The following is a 20,049-nucleotide window of genomic DNA, read 5'->3' on the forward strand; positions in this document are numbered from 1 at the left end:
AGGCATCTCCAGCGTCTGTATATTTTTCTCACTCTGCCACACATTTAATTTCACGCCCCGTGTTCTGAATATGCTTAAATGCATATCTCTGATGCACCTTTAAGCCAGAGGAAAGAGGATGGGGGGAGTTGGGAGGGTACGAAAGCAAAATTAAAGATAAAATGGTGTGATTTGCACTACAAGTCTATTACTTTATGGCATTTACATATAGTTTACCTCTGCAATTCCAAGATTTTTTTTCCCTACCACCTTCCTATCAGTATTTGGGCTTGTATAAATATGTATAAATCTTTGTTGAGAAGAAATAGAATTCCTAGCACTGCACTGGAAAGTTTGAAGGGTGCACTTTTTTTTTTTTTTTTGCTTCAACTTCTTCCTTTGCTCCTATGAGACTGTTAGCACATCTGCTGGGGGGTGTTGGCCCCCTCTTTGCCTGCACAAAGGCACAGGTCTCAAGCACTTTGTGGCCCATGATCCCCAGATACTCCTCCTCACATTGCAGTGACTGGAGAGAAGGATCTCAGGTCAAAGCTTGACCATGACTTTGGACTCAAGTTGCATCCTTGTCAAACAAGTGGGTGAATAGACGTGTGAAAGAATTACGTAAAGATTGTCATGTATACAATATTTACAGAGGATCCCGGCCTCCCACACAGGTCTCACACAGTGACATGATGGATAGCTACATGTGTGCTGCACCGGTGCTATCAGGTGGATGTATACAGCGGTGAGGAAGTTTGAGCTGCAAGTTGAAAGCCCGCCCCTAACAGCAGAGAAGAGGAAGGATGTGGGTTGGCCTGGGAATGAAAAAGGAGAGAGAGAGAGGGAGAGCGCGCGAGAGACTATTCAGAGCACGATTCCTTTCCCTCATTGTCTGCCCGCTTAGATTTGAATACGCTCACTCAAAGCAGACAAGAAAAATGCTTTAGCCCCTTGCATTGTTGGCTTTCTCTCTCTTCTTTTCTATTTGCAATTAAATGCATTTCAAATGGAACAACTGTACAGAAAGCATTTCCGATAAGAAGGAATTCCATTGCCTTTAACCTCCTCTGTAATGGCTTTGCAATTTTTGAGCACTCTTATTATGGGAACAGCACAATCCAAACATATCTGTGAATGGGAAATGCCATACAACTTAAGTATTGCTTCATTGAAAATTAAATTGCATTCAAAAATCATTTCTACTCGTTTGTGTTGCTCATTTCTTAAGCCATTCTCAGTGCCTCTGTGTTGTTGCTTTGTGGTTGTGAAACATTGTGTTCTGACAGGACCAGTGTGTCCTGAGCAGTATCATACACACTGGTCTTGGATGTATGGGATGAGATCAGTCAATTAGAATTAATGTCATCTGGTCATTTACAGCTAAACACCCTCCATATGTATTGTGTTTGCTTTGTGTGCAAAGCATAAACTGCAAAACCAATCTCATCCCCCAGACATGAATTTTTGAAGGATTTGAACGCTGTAAATAACTCCAAACCCTCTCTTACGAGGTTTACCCCTGGAGCACTTTGTAACTTATCAGGGCTGCCTTGTGCCTCCTCTAATGCTTGCATTATGCTCAAATGTAAATCAGTAAGCTGCCAGAGAGGTGGGCGGGAATCACTGAAGAAAGAATCACTGAAGGGTCTAGCCAATATTCTGATTGGGGCATAGCAAAATAAAGAGTATAGTTTTTTTTGTTTGTTTGTTTGTTTCTTTAGGAAGCCAGTTGAACAAAAATGTATCACTGTACTTTGTTAGAATGACAAACAATTGTTAAACACTTGCAGCAGTTTTAGCAGAGTTTTTAACCAATAAAAGAAGAGAATCCTGCTCTCAAAATATTACAATATTTGACAAGAGTCAAGAGTTCTTTTTATTTCAAATTCCAACACTGGTATAAAACGAAAATTCTCTAATATATTCTAAGTGAATGATGCCCAAGGGTCTGTTTTGTACTTCTAATTTCCATCTCTAATGGTACAAGAGACTGATTAGTAATTAGGACCGACCCATTAAAATGCATGTAATGAGCATTATAGGTTTCATATATACTGTGCACTTCATACTGATGAAACTGGAGCCAGATAGCATCTTCAATTTCACTGCATGTTGACCTTTAATGGTGATTAATCTAAACACAGCTCTTCATGCTGCTTGTCCTTGAAATGGCTTTATAGTGTAATGAGTTTATCAATGGAATCTTCCAAATAATTGACCTGAAGCGTGTTTTACAGCATAACCAGGCCCATTAATCTTATTTTCCAGTGACTAATTCGATCAGTTCGCTAGAGAAGTGGGTTATACAAGTACCAACTAGTGCAGACGGATATGTGTGGCCCCTAGATATTAATTTGGAGATGGATAGGAGTCTTAAAGAGGATTAAAACTCCATACAGGCTACTCATTTCACAAGACTGCATACCACCCAGTCCACTGTATATACTGTCAGTCAGTGCTTGGCATGGTTGAGATTTGAATTGGGGACAGTTAAAGTACAAAGATGCCCAATCCGACACTATTTCATGGCATATTTGGTGGAGCATCCTGAAGGAAATGCAAACTGTTAAGACCAGTCATTTCACTCAGCCAAGGCCACCAGGAACAGCAACACTGCCCCCTGCTACTGCCTGCAGATACTGCAGATTCCTCACACAGTGACATTCACTCACACTGTCTCATGGAAGACAAAGGAGAAGTACTTCTACAATGAGTGCTAATGCTTACATAGCATCCTTTGAGGTCTGATTTTTGGGCATTTATTATTTAAGGAAAATAAAAACATCATGGCATTATACCATGAGAGTAGCTGAAAATATAAACAAGACATGAGAAAGATTTGTTGCCACTTTTGTGGGTGATTTAGACAATATTAATGTGGGAATATGACACACTGAAGTTAACTTCTATGTCACTTTAGTGGGATTTTTTTTCAATATTAAGAAAGACATGTACTGTAAATTTGGACAAGTTAAAAAGTAGGAAAGCTAGGATCGCTTAAAATATATTCAAACATGAGCTCGAAGCTGAAATGAATTCATTTAGCTAGTTGTAATTCAAAATGATGACATATATACAGGTAATGTCATGGGCTACATATGATAGCCATCCTCTGGGAGCTATTCATTTAATAATTAGTAAGAATAATTTTTATTTTATGGGTTGATTTATAGTTATTTTCAGTATTTTTTGTATTTTCTGGGGACCCATGAAAGAAATGAACAAACCTTTCTGAGACTGTGTGTTGAAGTAGCTCCAATTCATATATGCATAGTATAACAAAAACTTATTTACTTACTTATTTCTTATGCGTTGACTTCTTATATCTTAAATACATCTTAAATAAATATGGAGAAAAAAGCCTTGAGGCCCTTGGAGGAGTTCTGAAGTGGCTCCTTGCATTATATCTCATTCATAAAACACAAATTACAAACAAGCAAAAACATCTCAAATGGTTCCATTTCACCAGTTTCCAGGACACGGAGCACTGCTCTGAGTGAAGTGGTCCAAATGAAGATTTTAAAAGGCCTCCTATTATTTATCCAACACAGTTGCCAACAACATGTATGCAAAGTAGATCAGGTATTAAGAGCAACGCTCAGAAATCTGTCAAGAAATGATGTTATATTCTCCGTCTACATGGAAACAAGTAGATTTCACCTCCAATTGTGTTGGAGCACGATTTACATTTGTCCCACTTGAAAGGTGCATTAGGGAATATTATGCACACGCTGAACCTGAAGAAGGAGAAACTGTGAATAGACGCAATAAAATTTATCGCTTCTAAGTGATATGCAAATCCACGTTCACTCTTTGAACTTCTCTCTTGTTTTGTGACATAATTCCATTCATCCTCGATGAGAATGGAAATATGTTGGCACTAATATAATTCACAGTAGGATTTTCTGAAAGCTTATCACAAGAAAGTGTCAGATTCCTTAATACACCATTTGTTGACATAATATAATGATAATAATATATATATTTTTTAAATGATATCACCTTAACAGACCACGTCCTCTTGCATCTATTGTACAGTCTTACTTATTTGTCCATGGCTCTCTGGCACCATCCTGTGTTTCAGAAGGAACAAAAATGGTTCTGCTTTTTTTCTATGGGGGAAGAAGGCAGCATTGGCAAATCTGACATATAATGATCATTTTATGTAGAGATGTTGATTTTTGGTACCACGGTGCTGTTTAAATTTAGGCCAACGCTGGTTTTACCTTTGGAACCTTTCTCGTGTTTTTTTTTTGTTTTTTTCAATAGCTTATTATTATTATAGCGAAACCCAAAACTTGAAAATAACATTAAACTGTCAAAACTATTGAATAGTAATAGAATGTTATAAAGACCCAGATATTTTAATGTTTAAAAACAATCAAGTGTGAATACTTTTTAAAAAAAATCAATTTCTTTTACCAATTAAACAGTTTAAATGTGCTTTTTCAAAGACATGAGGTTTTATGTGTCTTTAACCCTTAGAAGACAGAGCATTTAGTTCAAAGTTCACTTGACTCGTTTTTATGAACAGAAAGAAAAGCAAAAAACGGTAAATTTTGTGACTTCTGTACAATTATTGCTACAGTATATCACTACTAAAAATGCAATGTAAAATGAATCAGAACTTTGACTCAACAACACGTGTTAATGCCTTTGAATATGTGACCTATAAACCCCCCCCAGGATGTCCATATAAGGAGTTATATATAAGGAGTATCATTCCCACAGCAATTTACCATGACTACACTTGCGGGTTTAACAGTATTTGATTTGATCTTTTTTGGTTTAAATTTAAGTTTACGTTCTGCTTTTAAATTGATTTGGCTTTGTAAATGCAGAAAACCATTATTTCCTTTTGAGATGACAAGGCATGACCATGATGAACAACAGTGAAATTAGAGGTTTTGTCATTAATCTTTGTCAGACTTACATGCGTGCAAAAAAAAAGAGAAAATAAATGTGAAATAGTTTTTACAGAGACATTCCATTTGACTTCCAGGAATTCTGCTCACTAATCCCACTGAGTGCAGTGAACCTCACAGAGCCTGTTGTGCAAAGGACTCAGTGGCCACACGTGATTTCTTTCCTAGAACAATGTTTCGGTCGGCTCCAAGCACAGACTCATGTTTTAAACAACGACCACACTACACCCGAAATCTAATGTAGTGATAATAAAGAAGAAACATCAACTCCTACAATGTAATGTTCTTCAACTGCGACAAGACAAACTCATATTGAATTGACGGGGCCACATAGAGGAGTAGTGTAGCCCTGTGTCAGCCTCCAGTGACTCGAGGCCCGAGGATGAAGCGGTTAACAGTGAATGTTTAAAAACCTTATTTTATGAAAGTGTTAAATGTTGTTTAACATGGAACCTAACGTTTAACAAAGCACACATGTGCCAGAAATGGAAACTTTAAGCTTTTGATTTTACATCACTATTAACCACTCTATATTCCGTGTCAAACAAGCAAACAAACAAAAAACTATCTGTCACATGTCAGGCCACTGGAATGCATCAGGAGGGTTAATGACCAATCTGAGCGTCAGTGAATCGTTTGTGAGTTTCTCCCTCAGGCACAATTTGCATTTGAAGTCATTTTATGACTTCTTTTAAGTCACAAGTGCAAAGATCGTGGATTCTTGAATGTGATATAGTCAGCGGTTTAACTGGCATTCGTCTCCCTCTTCTTCTTCTTATTATAATCATTGTTATAATGTAACCTTGGCATCAATTAGTCTGATGAAGATTCAAAGATAATCCAGTTTTTTTGTAAACTATAACGGGAGAGTTCTCTTCCTTTGGGGAGTTACTGTTCACCCTTTCAGTGGAAGCACAACTCGTGGAATGCTATGTGACTAGATGAAAGTAAGTTTTTACCAGAAAACAAGCACATTACTAGTGCAATAACATAAATCCCCTTAACAAAGCTTCTAATTTACTGTTAGTCTCCTGTGGTCATACACAGTCCCCTCAGGCAGAAAAGGCAGGATTCCTGCTCTTAGTCCAGCTCACCACTCGCAGTCAGGTGATCATCACAAGACTGATGAGTTAATCCCTCTTAGCTCTATAAAGGCAAGAGGAAAAATTAGAGGCTTTCTTAATGTGCATGTAACCAACTGGAACACAACATGATTTGGGTCTAAGTGTTGTTTCCACTCATGTTAAAACTACTACCGAATCTAATCTGAAGATACCCCCCTGCAGCAGGCTGCAATTTTATGCTCTTCTGGGGAAGCTAATTCACTGAATAACTGCTAGAATTTGATCTACAAACTGATTTGTCACGACTGGTTGGAAGAAAACAAGCAGGTGAGATATGAAAGCCTTGGGTCTAGGTTTTCTTTGTTTACTTGTCTGGCCTGAGCTTGTAGAGGCTCAGTTCCCTCGAGTGTGCTGCACAGTGGAGGGGATTCTGTCCAAGCAGTGCTGCCCCGCTCTGGGTTCAGATCCTGCCAATGTGTGTGGCTCTCTGTCGGGAAGAGGGAACTGCTCTGCAGTTCGAGTTGACAGCAAACCCTGGGGAGGACCATACAGACTGAGAAATGTTGATGACAGAGAGCGGTGGCCCACCAAATTCTTCAATCAGACTTGCAGATGTACAGGTGAGTCTGGTCTGCAGTTTTATCAACTTTTCTTTTTTTTTTTATCAACCATCAATGACATTTTCTGTGATTTAATATTTGCCCTCTGTGTTGCAGGTAACTTTGCAGGTTATAACTGTGGCCAGTGTAAATTTGGCTGGACTGGACCAAACTGTGACCAGAGGAAAGCTCCTGTGGTGAGAAAGAACATCCACTCGCTCACACCTGTGGAGCTCCAGGAGTTTCTGAACGCACTGGAACAGGCGAAGACCACCATCCACCCGGACTATGTTATTGCGACCCAGCACTGGCTCGGTCTCCTAGGACCAAATGGAACTGAGCCACAGGTTGCCAATATCTCCATATACGACTTCTTTGTGTGGCAACACTACTACTCAGTGCGAGACACTCTTCTTGGTAAATGAGCATTGTTACCTTCACCTAGTTACGTATGTGGTACATCTAATTCTGTTGAATTAGACATAACAATAACAGAAATAATGGCAATATATTTAATATAGAAATGGGTCAACTTACATATTTTAGACAATTTTGAAGTGCATACAGATTTATAATTGTTAAGTTTTAGCTTTAAACTTCAATACCAACTGTTAGCATCTCACATAAATGATCATTACAAGAGGAAATAGCTCTATAAGAGGGATGGCAAGTTTTGTTTTCATACAAACTGCACCATTAATAATGTCATTTTTAGAACCTACTTATTTACAATGAATTACAATGTGTTAACAATTCTCATACATTGTGGGCAAATTGTTGTCATTTTTTAAACTCTTTAATTTGTCTGCAGGTCCAGGTCGTCCATTCAAAGCCATTGATTTCTCACACAAAGGTCCAGCATTCATCACCTGGCACAGGTATCACCTTTTGAGTTTGGAGAGAGAGCTACAGGTAAATGTAAACTGCAGATAAACACATGTTATTGAACTTGGATTACTAATGCTATTGGCAATTCATAAAGCTATTCAAAAATAGCAAAAATACATTAACGAGTAACTGACATCAATAATGTGTGTCCGTTTCCATGCAGAGACTGACTGGCAATGAGAACTTTGCAATCCCTTACTGGAATTTTGCCACAGGACAGAGTGATTGTGACGTGTGTACAGACTCTCTGCTTGGGGCGCGACACCCAGACAACCCCTCACTCATCAGTGACCGGTCCAGATTCTCTAGATGGGGAGTGGTGTGTAACAGGTCAGCACAAATATGATTAAAAGACCAACACAGTAATGTAACAAGTAGAATGATTGTGTGGGATGTTTCCGTATGAGTGAAGCATTTAAACGTTTTCATTGTTTCCTCTTTCAGTTTGGACGACTACAATCGGCTGGTGACTCTTTGTAATGGTAGCAGTGAGGGTTTAATTCAGAGAGGGATTATGGAGCAGGGGAACATGTCTTTGCCCACGATGAATGACGTCAGAAGCTGCCTTGGAATCAGGGACTTTGACAGCCCTCCGTATTTCACCAACTCCTCCTTCAGTTTTAGGTATAACCCTAATAATAATAATAATTTTCATTTTATACCTCATGCCAACTGGAAATTGTTGTATGGCACCTGAAGTTAGGTTTCAAGAAGATAAGTCCACTTCAGCTTGTAAAATCTTTTTTCCTTAACAACTCACAGAAATGCTCTGGAAGGTTACGACAAACCAGATGGGGAACTGGATGAATCAGTCAACAACCTTCACAACCTCGTCCACTCCTTTCTCAATGGAACCAGTGCTTTGTCACATTCAGCAGCCAATGACCCCATATTTGTGGTCAGAAACTGCTTTCACGGTTTTCAATGGAATGTCACAGTAGAGTGAACTCTCCCCCAGAAAAGTCAATGTTGTGTCTTTCTTCTTACCGTGTAGGTTCTCCACGCTTTTACTGATGCCATTTTTGATGAGTGGATGCGGAGGATTTCGCCGTCCAATGCCACTTTCCCAGATGAGATGGCCCCCATCGGTCACAACAGAGACTACAACATGGTTCCCTTTTTCCCTCCCATCACCAACGAGGAGATCTATGTTGGATCTGAGCAGCTGGGATATTCATATTCCATCGAGATAGATGGTGAGCGAGTGTTGTTTTTAGGATTGTTTAAAGGAGTAGTGTGACAATTTTGGGAACTTGGATATTCTGAGTGACAAAACAGACATGAGGACAATTCAACTTTAACACTGAGAGTATCGCAGACAACATGCCGGTTTTTACACATTGAGACAAAAACTCAAACAAATGTTATTTTAAACGTGTTTTATACTGTTCAAATTTGTTTGAACAGTATAAACTTTGAACTGTGTTTGAACTGTTTGTGCACAGTTTTTTCAGTAATTTAACACGCAGTAAATTGTAAATAACTGCCAGATATTAAAAGCTGAAAAATGGGCAAAAGCACTTACTCACAGGACATTAGCTGGCCCTTTTCTGGTTAAAATATGCAAAAAAATAAAAGTCCAGAGAGACATTTTAAGGCTTAGGTGTTGAAGGGTTAAGGCACAAAATATTGGCTTTTGAAGTGTGGTCCTTCACAGGCGCATCAAAATCTGCCCTTGATTAAAAGGAGACTTTTTAGAACCCTAGATTGTGTTTCTGCAGAAAAGAAAAGAAAAACTATTTTATTAGTTTATCACCACCTGTATTTGATCTTTACAGATTCTGAAGGAGGGGCAAACGTGTTTATGCTGGGCTCCACTCTTGGAGGAATCTTCATCGGTCTCCTGGTGCTTCTGCTCATCTTTGTGCTCTACCTGCGTCAACGAAGAAACCGTGGATTTGAGCCCCTGATCAAAGCAGACTTCACAAATAGGAAGTACACAGACGAAGCCTAGATTTTGCCTGTTGTTCTGTACCTAGGAGAGATGGATTACAGTGTTCTGTAAGCCCAAGTCTAAAGGAAGAAATGTATACAGTATGAATGAGTGACACTTGTATTTTTAGATTCCTTAAATAAGTTATGTTGGTTGTACTATTCACTGAAAACTATTTCAAATTCAACAAATCAGGGGAAAAAAAGGAAAAAAAAATCCTTACCTGTACAATCTTTGTACCCATCTTAGCAAAATGTCACACTTGCAAATCTATTGGAATGTTTTTAATAAATATTTATTCTCAAGAACAGTAACAAAACACATATGCATTCTTTTTAATTGCACTGAAAAACAGTAAGGCATATTTGTTTGTCAGGTTTTTGTTACTCTTGGTTTGAAATTATTTCCAAACCCTGAACTAACTTCATTTTATTAGTTCATACTGCAATGCACCCATAGGAAAGAAAAAGGCTGACTTAAAAGTGTTTCCTGCTTCTTCCATTTTTCACATGATTTGTCTGACCAGACAACCGTTTTCAATGTTTTTATTGCAAAAATATTACCATTAAAAGTTCGATGATACAAAACATAAAAAGGGCATCCGGTAAGTTAAAAATTCATACCAAAGAATTCTTTCAAATTACACATTTCACATATCCCTCCATATTTATTTCCTTTTTGTTGTTGCAACGTGGACGTGAATGCTGACTTGAAGATAACAAAAAAAAAAGCTCAACAAATATTCATTCATATAATGCAAAGTGTATAATGCGGACTGTATGTAGGCAGGATATGTAAGCTTAGTGGGCCAAGTGGTTACGGAGCTGACGGCTCTCGGAGAACAGTGGACGTACATACAGGTCGATTCTGTCCGTCCCCCCCTCAGCAGTGCCAGGCCTCTCACATTCTCTGTAAGTATGCTCTGCTGAGGAGCTTCACTGAAGCATTCAGCCCTGTCCAGTCTCCACATATTCTCATTTCACAGGTGACTGTGGTCGGCTTCAAGCCTGTCTGTGCTGCCGACATAACCATTCAAGCTTTGAAGATAAATTTAGGGAGCCTTTCTTTGCATTTCTAGTGTCCACTGTGTGCTGTTTGCTACTTCTTCTCTTAATAATTCCCTCACCTTTTGCATAAATGTGGTAACAATCTTTTTCTTATTTGTAATTTAAATGTTTTTTTTTTAACTATTTGACAGCACACAGTAATTGTGTATTGTGCTGTTATGATGCACTATTTTACCCAATCTGGTGCAGTACCTAGAAAATAGAATAAGCGTTGGGTTTTAAATCACATAAGCAAAAGTGGCTAAAAACTCTTTTTGTGCCCCCTGTATGTGTAATTCCAGTATTTATGAAATTAAATGACTGCAGAGATGAAAGCTGCACAAGACCACAGTGATGGTGTCAGTGATGGTGATTCTGCATTTAATTCATGTGCTTGTCATAGTGTGTGGGACTTCCTTTATAAGGCTTTATGAATTTACCAGAAAATACTTAAGAAGCTCTCGCTTACTGAGCGGCTGTGCATGCAGATCACGGACGCCTGACAGTGGTGAGGTGGAAGCACACTGTGCAAAATAAGGAGACATAGACTCCTCATGGAATAAAAAAAAAACAAAAAACTGAAATACATTAATTGGTACATTAATTATACTGTCTATTAGTGAGGGTTAGAATTGATTTAGTCCTCTTCCAAAAGCATGCACCACCACACTGCACATCCAGTGGCACAAAGGCTGGGTGTTGAACTTCAATTCTTTTGAGGTATCAACAGGGTCCTGAAACTCTCTATCAATAAAACATGTGTTGTAATTAAATATACAATTTTAATTTCATAAGTATCAGTGAGCCAATCTTATACTACTCCAACACCAAAATCTAAATAATTTTACTGTACTATGTTCAAATGAATTTAATAAAATTGATATTGAAAAAAGTATATTTTAGGAATTGATCAATACCCAGCCATAGGTGGTGCTAGTGGCACCATCTCTGTATAACAATACCCCTCCATAACTCGTTCTACTCCTGAAATCAATCATGTGAAGTTATTTTGCAGATAATAAAAGCAAAGTACATAGATTTATGTACTCATTTAGAAATAGACATAGATACTTGTCTATACCTCATCCCTTTTAACATGTGGGTAGGAGCACAAAGTGGCTAGAGCTAAGAGTTCCAATGGCGAGCTGTGACTGAAACATGAAAACATGACAGAGTTAACTGGTTGGAAACCACATGTTCCTGAAATGACATCTCAGTGAAATCATTCTACTCCGTTTTTTTTTGTCTAAAATATAACATTAAACATACAATAAACATATTTAGGTGCATCAAATAACCACATTCTCAACATTTCTCAACACACAAACATGTTTTGCATAAAAAAATTGAAACAATCAAAAGTGCGTGTATTTGTCAACATTACCTACATCAATACCTGCCATATGTGCAAGAAATACTTTTTTTTTTGTTTTTTTTTTCAATCTCTGAAGCAGAGTTTGTTGAGTTGGGGTGGCATCGGTGTTAACTGGTGACGTGATGCCATTATATCAAGTCTAAGAATGGCACTGAATGATCTTTGGGAAAGTGGGAAATCATGATGTATGACTGCTCTCTTTTTCAGAGCAGACCCCTCTAGCCTCAAGGTTGGCGGCCTGAATACTGTCTGCTTGACAGTAGCTCCAATATGCCTAAATACAAAAACTGCAAAAAAGAAGAAGAAGAAAATAAAACATGTCCATGTTTGGCCCGTTTCCCCAGCATTATCTCCATTGTCGGTGTAGTGCCAGGGCTGACAGGGCCAGCATGGTTGGCAGGGCTACAGAGGGTACGTGGTGCACAGCAGTGTCACCCACAGGCCCACTTCGGTCAGCTTTCACCACCGGGGCTTCAGTGGCAGCACTGTCCATGTCTGTGGGGCAAACGTCTGTGCAGCCACTGCCACTGCCTGAGCCACTGCCTTCATCACCTGCAACACCATAACACAACATAAGCCAGACTGAGCATGGCACTGAACTAACCACTTACAATCCTAAACTGTTAACTTTAAAGTAATAGAACCCTTTTCTTTCTCAGTAAGGTTAAAGCTTTTAACATTCTTTGTTAAATGAATAGTGGATCAAACGTGAATGTGAGAGAGCTTATAACCGTATGTTGTTGGGTTAGCACTCATAGTTATAAACCCAGAATTATCATCTTTAACTTTTTGCATATCTTATTCTATACTTTGCACTACAATTGTGTTTGAATTAATTCTATTGTGTTCTATTTTATTCTGGTTTCATCTCTGTCCTTTGGCTGCTGCAACATGTGAATTTCTCCAGTGTGGATGTGGAGTCTAATCTACTTTATTCTACTCTACTCTACTCTACTCTACTCCAGTGCTCTTTTTATTTGCTGCTTCTGAGATTTTTTCGTGACTTTACGGATGCTAATTACTGCAGCCTCAAGGTTAGGCCGCATTGTGAGAGGACAGCTCGTCTAAATGAGCGACAAGCTGGTGTATGAACTTGACCAAGTAGGGCAGCGACAGGGAGACTAAAAATACATTTGCTGCCCAAAGAAAAGACTCTGCACAGCAAACAGCTTACTTGTGTCTTGAAAGTAGATATCGTTGCCGTTGTAGGCATTTCTCAGTTTGTTGGTCATGACCCTCAGAGCCATGATCTGCTGGCGGATGACAGTGTCTGGGCGCGTGATGTCCACGCCCACCTCGGGGTTATTCACCTGGTTGGTCAGTCCATCCTTTTGGACTTCAGGGAAGTACCTTTTCATTTAAAAATACAACAGACTGCATTAATAAAATAACAAGACAAGACGCCTGTTAAAGGAAGATAAAGATGTTCTCCTTTTACATCCATGAACGTACACACCGCCTTACCCGGGGCCTGTGACGTGCAGAGATGTTCAGGGTGTGCAGAATACACAGTCATTTTGTCAGATGATTTGAGGTGTGGGTCTTATTCTCATGAAACACTTAACAAATGCTCTTTGTGGACAAAAGCAGCATTTTCAACATGAACGTCTGACCTAATCATGCTGGGTAACGTGCTGACATCCTGTGGAGCTGTTTCTCAAGGCAAAACATGTGAGGTGCCTGCAGGTCATCACGTGAGGGCATTCCACAAATTGCCTGGCACAACGTTTGTTTCCCTTAAGCCAAAGTCACGCCGGCTAATATCATTTCTGACGGCTTAACAGAGGCCATTCTTTGAATTCTGTGAGTGAGCTTTCTTTTTGGTCACAGCAGCAGTGTTTTATTTTTTTAAAGGAAAACAGAAGAATGAAAATGTGTAATTCATTATTAGTACAATTTAAACTGTAATAATATACTCATACACCAGAATGATTATTCTTGTCTGCCTAAAAAAGACACATCCTGTTTCTTTATTCACAGTCCAAGTGTTCCAAGTTCTCGCACAGCTTTAAAACTGTAAGAGTAAATAATCTGGTTCATAATTCTAGGATTAAACTGATTAACATTAAGCAAAACTGAGCAGACGTCGGACTTTTAAATAATCTTCTGTACTAGTCTGTGTCAGCCCCGGGCCTCGGTGCTCTTACCTGCCCTTGGTGTGTCCATTCCAGCATTCTTCATCACTGGCATTTCCAGCGGTCACTCTGTCCTCCACACACATCGCCTCGGGCAGGTTGGTCCAAAATTTCTTGGACAGCTTGAGTTTCTCTTTTATGTCAACCACCTAGGCAAAGACAGGGGTCATTATGAGAAAGACAGAAAAGACATAAACAGCTTAATCTAAACCTTACTGTTAATAAGGAATATGAGGACTGAAATTCTTAGAATTATTTGTATTCATGACAGCTTTTATTACATAGAATACAAGTGTAAAAAGGATACACATTTACAACCAGAGCCAGACTATAAACACACATGCACACACACACACACACATGCAGAAGACATTATTGTTTCTGTGATGAAATATGTGAAAATAGTAGTTTAAATATAGCAAGCCCTAAGTGAGCCACTAGTAAATGTCCCTATTTGTAATGACCACATCTTATCATCGAGGTTATAAGTAATGGGACTGAACCCTGAGATATCTTAACCCCTGACTTAAAAAGCCTTTAATTAAATTTCTTCCATGTTGACTCAGAAGGTTTACATCATGAAAAGTAAGACCATGCAGGCTTGCAGCAATAATTTCAGCTTGAATGTCAGACTTAAATGATCCATTGCATCCCGGCCATGTGACACAGTTAGATATCGTTTCCAGACTCGAGCCCGTTGAACTCCAATCTTTCATCAAACACACAGAATTTGACATATTTCACTGAAGCTGAGGGAAAGCCTGATAGCAGCAGGTTGACCCATTATCTTTTTCCGTCTGACTTGCTGTTGGCTTACGTGAAATTGTAGTGAACCTGAGCAGAACATGAAAGGTGCTGTACTGAGTGTGTGACGCTGCTGTAGGCCCCGACACTGCTTTTGATGTGTTAATCCTGTCACACTGATGCCAAAGCACTTCTGCACCTCTGATACTGCCCAGAGGGTCAAGACTGCACTCAATGCAAAAAGACTGTCAGGCAATGTTTGACTAAACCTAACACGTTAAGTTTAGTCTAACAAGTTGAGAGATTCACAGTTTTTCCTCGATGTCTACCGGTAAAACCAGGCCTAAGAAAACGACAAACTTGACATAATTTCATAATGTATACATTTAATCACAAACACGGTACAGCCATGTTTCAAGTGGCTGAAGATAGATAACAAGACTTTCTCTGTTTTTACATTTCAACCAACTGCAACAAACATGTCCTGGCAGCTGTTCTTAACTCTTCACTAGGACAGAACATTAAAATACATCCACAAAAACAAATATACTTATATAGAAATGCCTTCTGCTTAAAGTGGTAAAGACAAAAGCCTTTACACACAATAATAAATATGCTTCCGCCTCCCACTTCATGGCCCATGAATAAATAACATGACTGCAACAAACTACCCCAGCATGCGATCTGCTGCAATGCACACTAGATGGCACTATGTCTTTGAGAAACGGGTGAAAAAGAACCATGGAAAGGATGTGCAACTGTTTGTCATGATGTGTGTGGTTTTGTTTTTTTTTTACACATCAAAGTTTATGTGCACATGCATCTCCATGTCATCTTACAGAAAGTGAGTGTACAGACAAAACGGATGTTATCCCAATATGATGTGAAGAAAGAATGTGTGAAAGGCAATGATCCTCATTATAAATCGGGAGACCTATTACTGACAGTGTTGTTATTCTCATTCCAAATGAAGACGCAGATCCACCGCCCCCATCCGCCCCACATCAGAATATTACAGTGAAATTGCAGACGGCATCAGTTTGTGACACCTACTGTATAGTTTCACAAATAAGAGATGGAAGTAATTTAGTCACAGGATGTGTTAGCCATCATCATTTATATCCCAGGTTTTCCTTCACATTTTACTGTCCATGTCTTCAATATCTTAAATTATATAAAGATATGAACTCAAATCTGATTAAGGTGTTACAAGTGTTTTTTTTCTCTCACACTCATGCATGGCACGCTCACCACACATGAATGTGGTCATCATTTTCCGATGGATCCAAGGCTCATACATCTAATAATTGTATAATAATAATAATAATAATAATAATAGTTATTGTTATTATTATTATTATTATTATAATAATAAATGTTCTTCTTTCTTTACTTATTTTTTACTTAAAAGTTTAGTGTTCATTTATAGGTTCACCCCATAATTCTGCATCCAAAAAATTTAAACCATATATATTGGTGAATTTAATCTATTCAAACCTACCAATATGTAACATTGTGTATAAACATATAAGTGGTAATAAGCCACTTAAAATTAAATGTTTATAACTCCATCTTTACATCCTTTTTCCAATTTCTTTTCAAATAACAATGTTGATGAGGACTATATTATAATTGTATTAACAATCTTCGGTGTCATCAGAGTTTAGTATGTATGACTAATGTGTGCCCTGCAGGACAGTACACAGCCCTCCTCTCTTTCATGCATCACATTATCTATATTCTATGTCTCTTACAGGCATGATGGGTATAATGTGCGTAAAGCAGACTTGTTATAAAAACACCTGCCTACATATTTGTCAAGACAGTACTATAATAAGATATTCTGCTTTACATTAGGGGCTGAAACGGTTGTTAGTTTCACAGGTAGTACGGATAATTCAACAGTTTTATTTTATTCATTTATAGCCATTATGAAAGACATGTTTTTTTTTTATCAGATAAGGGGGTTGTTAAATGTTTCACTTGTTCCGATTAATAACATGTACATTGTCTCAAATGTTCCTGAATGTACTAAAAACACCTTGGTGAAAATATTATGTAGGTCTTTACAGGTAAGTATTAGATCATTGACATTTTTCAAGACCCATACATGGATAAACCATGTATTTGGTGGGAATTAGTTTCAGAGGACAGTGATTCCACATTTAACGTCCTAATTTAAATTTATTTACAGCAGCCCAACAGTGCATGTGGAATTTACTCCAAGAAAACAACAACAAAACTAAATTGGTCAGGTTTACTGGGATGAAATAATGTGTAAATGATATAAATGTATTATTTGAAGCACATAGATTATTAATGTACACACTTCACCAGTAGAATCATGGAAGAGTTAAAGCTGCAGCAAGGTGGAGTTTTACCTGTTCTCTCTTTTCATGTTTTTTCTCTTTAGCCCTCTCCCGCTGCTCCTTCTCACAAACCATGTTACTAAATTGTGTTTCTTTCTCGTTCTCTCTCTGCCTCCTCACTATGACTCTAATCTGATCTCCCTGTGGTCTTGCTCTCTCTTGCCTCAGCTGTAAGAGAAAGTGAAGGTTTCATGGTTAGCTGACCCATGATCTTAGCCCGGACTCCTGTTCCAATGAGCTTTGTAAATAAAGCCTCCGCAATTTCTCTTTCCACAGTGACACACAGTGGATGCTTAGTCACTTTTGGACTTCCGTTTTCCTCTTTCACCCTTTCATGATGACTTATTACAAACATCTTTACGACCAAAGTCGGCACTGATACAGACATCGTCTGTTGCCCAGTGTCAGGCTGGATTGGCACATTGATAATGGATTGGTGATAGACCTAAAAACATAATTTGTTTACTTAACATATTTCTTCATTGTTTCCTGAATGGGAAACGGGATATTTGTGGCACTGAACAAGCATGCAGAAAATTAATTCAGCTGGAAAAAGCACGGAAAAGTAGCCTTGTAATATTGTATTACAGCTCGTATGTCTGAGCTAATCCAAACATAATCTTATCTTACTGTTAAATGGCTTGACAAGAAGAAATGTTTACATAGACATAATTATATCCCAAAATAAAAAAGTCAAAGGGATTATGGTGCGAGACGGTTCTAAATCTGTGTACATACAGACGCTCAAAGCATTTCTTACAGTATATTCTATCCAGTCTTGCTTTTGTGTGAATGCAGCTAAGGGCTCACACAAGCGGGCCATGATATTTTCCGTGTGCATGGTAACAGGGTGTCAGCTCCCTCTCGACTCAGCACACACATGTGACTGAACTGTACCACTGGTTTTCAGATGCTCATGCATGTACCCAGATCAAAAGCTGACGGGTCACTCCGTTTGAAGCTGCAGTCCCACTCCTGGCAACAGCACGATGTCAGGAGCCCGAGCTCTTATCGAGATGTGAGATGATGCCCAGTGTGCGTTCTGCCTTTCAAAGAACAAGAAATCCTGTGTGTGGCCGTAGACCATCTTTCTAACTTTTTTCACTCAAAAACAAGCAAAAGATGCTCCCCAACACTCCTTTCTCTCTTTCTTTCAAAAATGAAAACACAGCTGAGTGTTCTGTCACTAATAGATGCACCACCTTAGGACAATCATGTATTTTTACATTTTATCTGGAGATGCAATTGCTGTTGGATGCAGAGAGTATCCCTCTGGAGCAAGTCGTCTGTGCTAAATGAGTGCATGTTCAATCTAATCATAGACTCGGCAACAGGTCTTACCACTAAACCACAAGGAGCAGACAAGTGCTCGATCAACTTATTTTCCCTGGCAACTGCTCCTCCTGTCTCTGTTAAAATAGTTTTTCATTTGATACGAATGCAGTATTCTTCCTGCATCTCAATTACAGAGGTCAGAGAGTCAATTCTGCTCATACCAAGACCTTGGCCATGCCATGAGTCTCTCCCTGACCAGTGACCACTTTGGGGACAGACTGAATAGTTTCACACAAGCAGGAAGGCCACAATAAGAATAACTCTGCCTCTTCATCACATTCTTGTTCGAATTATATTGTTGACTGAGCCAACACTAAAAACTAATACTCTCTCTTGTCCACGTCTGGGAGTGGAGGAGTAGCCAGCAGATCAAATGCAAAAGTGTCAAATATCAGGGGGCAGAGGCCCCGTGGGTGTACATCCTCGGACAGAGCAATTTAATCCGGCGTCTATGACCAGCACTGCTCATTAGTTCATATCTATCCATAAACAGCATAATCTCTGTCATCTGGCTCCACAGCACCTTTTGCTTTTGAAAAAAAGAAAAAGTAATGTAGAAAGGATATAGCAAGTAAATGACCTCTGTAATAATGTTTTGAATGTCTCCTTTTCCCTTGTCTTTAAAGGTGACCTTACTACTTAGAGCAGGTGAGAGAGAACCCATTGATGTGAACTGTATTTGAATTATTATTCTATTGAACATTTTCAAATGCATTACTGTATTATTAGAGTGTGTTCTCCTCTTTCTCTGGGTGGCTAATTAATTACCTTTATAATATTTCTTTTTATATTTATGTGTGTGGATACAATAAAACAATAGATAATTACATAACTGTCAGCTGTCTTTGCTACAGTTCTCACCCACGTAGGGACGGAACAGCAAAGCAAATCATGGTTAGCACACAAACCACTTGCAAACTTAACTGAACGTGGTTTGATACGACAGTGCAGTGCCACTTCCTGTCTTCTTTTCGCTGCTAGGGTACAAGCCATGTGCTCATTATAAACCCATTTTTAGTGTCACTCTTGCGGGGCCACGGCACTTTCCGCACACTCTCAAGTGAAGCCACCCTTCTTGTTTCCTTTGATTACAACTGCTTATGTCCTCGCATAAATCTGCCGCGGGAGAATATTATGGCATGATTTACCACGGACGTCTCCACCACCTCTCAGCCGGGGGCATAACATACTGTTTGTCTTTGAAGATCTCTGTGACATCACTGCCAGTGACAACATTGTGAGACTGTCTTTACACTGCGGTCTGGGAATGGATGCTTGATGTTATTCTTTTTTTAACAACAAAATAATGCACTGAGATCCATATGTTACAAGATTTAAAACTGCTTGACAGCAAAAAAATAACCCACTGTATATTGTATTGATGCAATTGCACAATACATTATATTTGATCTGTGCCATATGGTCCGACTATGTTTCCACATTTACGTTTGATTTCATACTTCAGTGAAAGAAAGTTGACTGCCGAGTTGAATCGTTCAGTTCTTTGATACTCAGGGTGCATAACTTTATTTTCAACTTTCAATGGTCGTCATACCTGTTTTAGGAGAGATGATTCATCATTGATTTAGTGTGATAGTAAATCTCTACGTAACTTAACAGAGAGATGAGAAAGAAAAAGGTTAAAAAAAAGAAA

At 38.8% G+C, this 20,049-nt stretch overlaps 2 protein-coding genes across 3 annotated transcripts in view; one reads left to right on the forward strand and one right to left on the reverse strand.

Moving 5' to 3' along the window:
• Nucleotides 1-6,102: 6,102 nt before the first annotated feature.
• dct (dopachrome tautomerase) lies at nt 6,103-10,788 on the forward strand. Its single transcript, XM_044019371.1, has 8 exons — nt 6,103-6,591; nt 6,688-6,987; nt 7,382-7,482; nt 7,622-7,788; nt 7,903-8,082; nt 8,221-8,356; nt 8,453-8,654; nt 9,237-10,788. Exons 1-8 carry the CDS (start codon nt 6,306-6,308, stop codon nt 9,410-9,412), a joined length of 1,548 nt encoding a protein of 515 aa, XP_043875306.1. The 5' UTR covers nt 6,103-6,305; the 3' UTR covers nt 9,413-10,788.
• gpc6b (glypican 6b) overlaps nt 9,923-20,049 on the reverse strand; it is a 66,159-nt gene continuing 56,032 nt past the window's right edge. For both annotated transcript variants that reach the window (XM_044019369.1, XM_044019370.1), the window contains 3 exons: nt 13,960-14,096; nt 12,987-13,162; nt 9,923-12,364 (listed from right to left, as the gene is read on the reverse strand). In XM_044019369.1, the coding sequence (XP_043875304.1) occupies nt 12,159-12,364; nt 12,987-13,162; nt 13,960-14,096 (519 nt within the window). In that variant the 3' untranslated portion in view covers nt 9,923-12,158. The remainder of the gene's footprint in view (nt 12,365-12,986; nt 13,163-13,959; nt 14,097-20,049) is intronic.

Source organism: Solea senegalensis, linkage group LG2, assembly GCF_019176455.1.
Source record: "Solea senegalensis isolate Sse05_10M linkage group LG2, IFAPA_SoseM_1, whole genome shotgun sequence".
Lineage (NCBI taxonomy): Eukaryota > Metazoa > Chordata > Actinopteri > Pleuronectiformes > Soleidae > Solea > Solea senegalensis.

Excerpts from the sequence above, each read along its gene's own strand:
- dct (XM_044019371.1), top strand. The coding sequence starts at position 6,306 with ATGAAAGCCTTGGGTCTAGGTTTTCTTTGTTTACTTGTCTGGCCTGAG. Across the intron at positions 7,789-7,902 it reads TGGGGAGTGGTGTGTAACAG|TTTGGACGACTACAATCGGC; the intron begins GTCAGCACAAAT and ends TTCCTCTTTCAG. Across the intron at positions 8,357-8,452 it reads CCAATGACCCCATATTTGTG|GTTCTCCACGCTTTTACTGA; the intron begins GTCAGAAACTGC and ends CTTACCGTGTAG.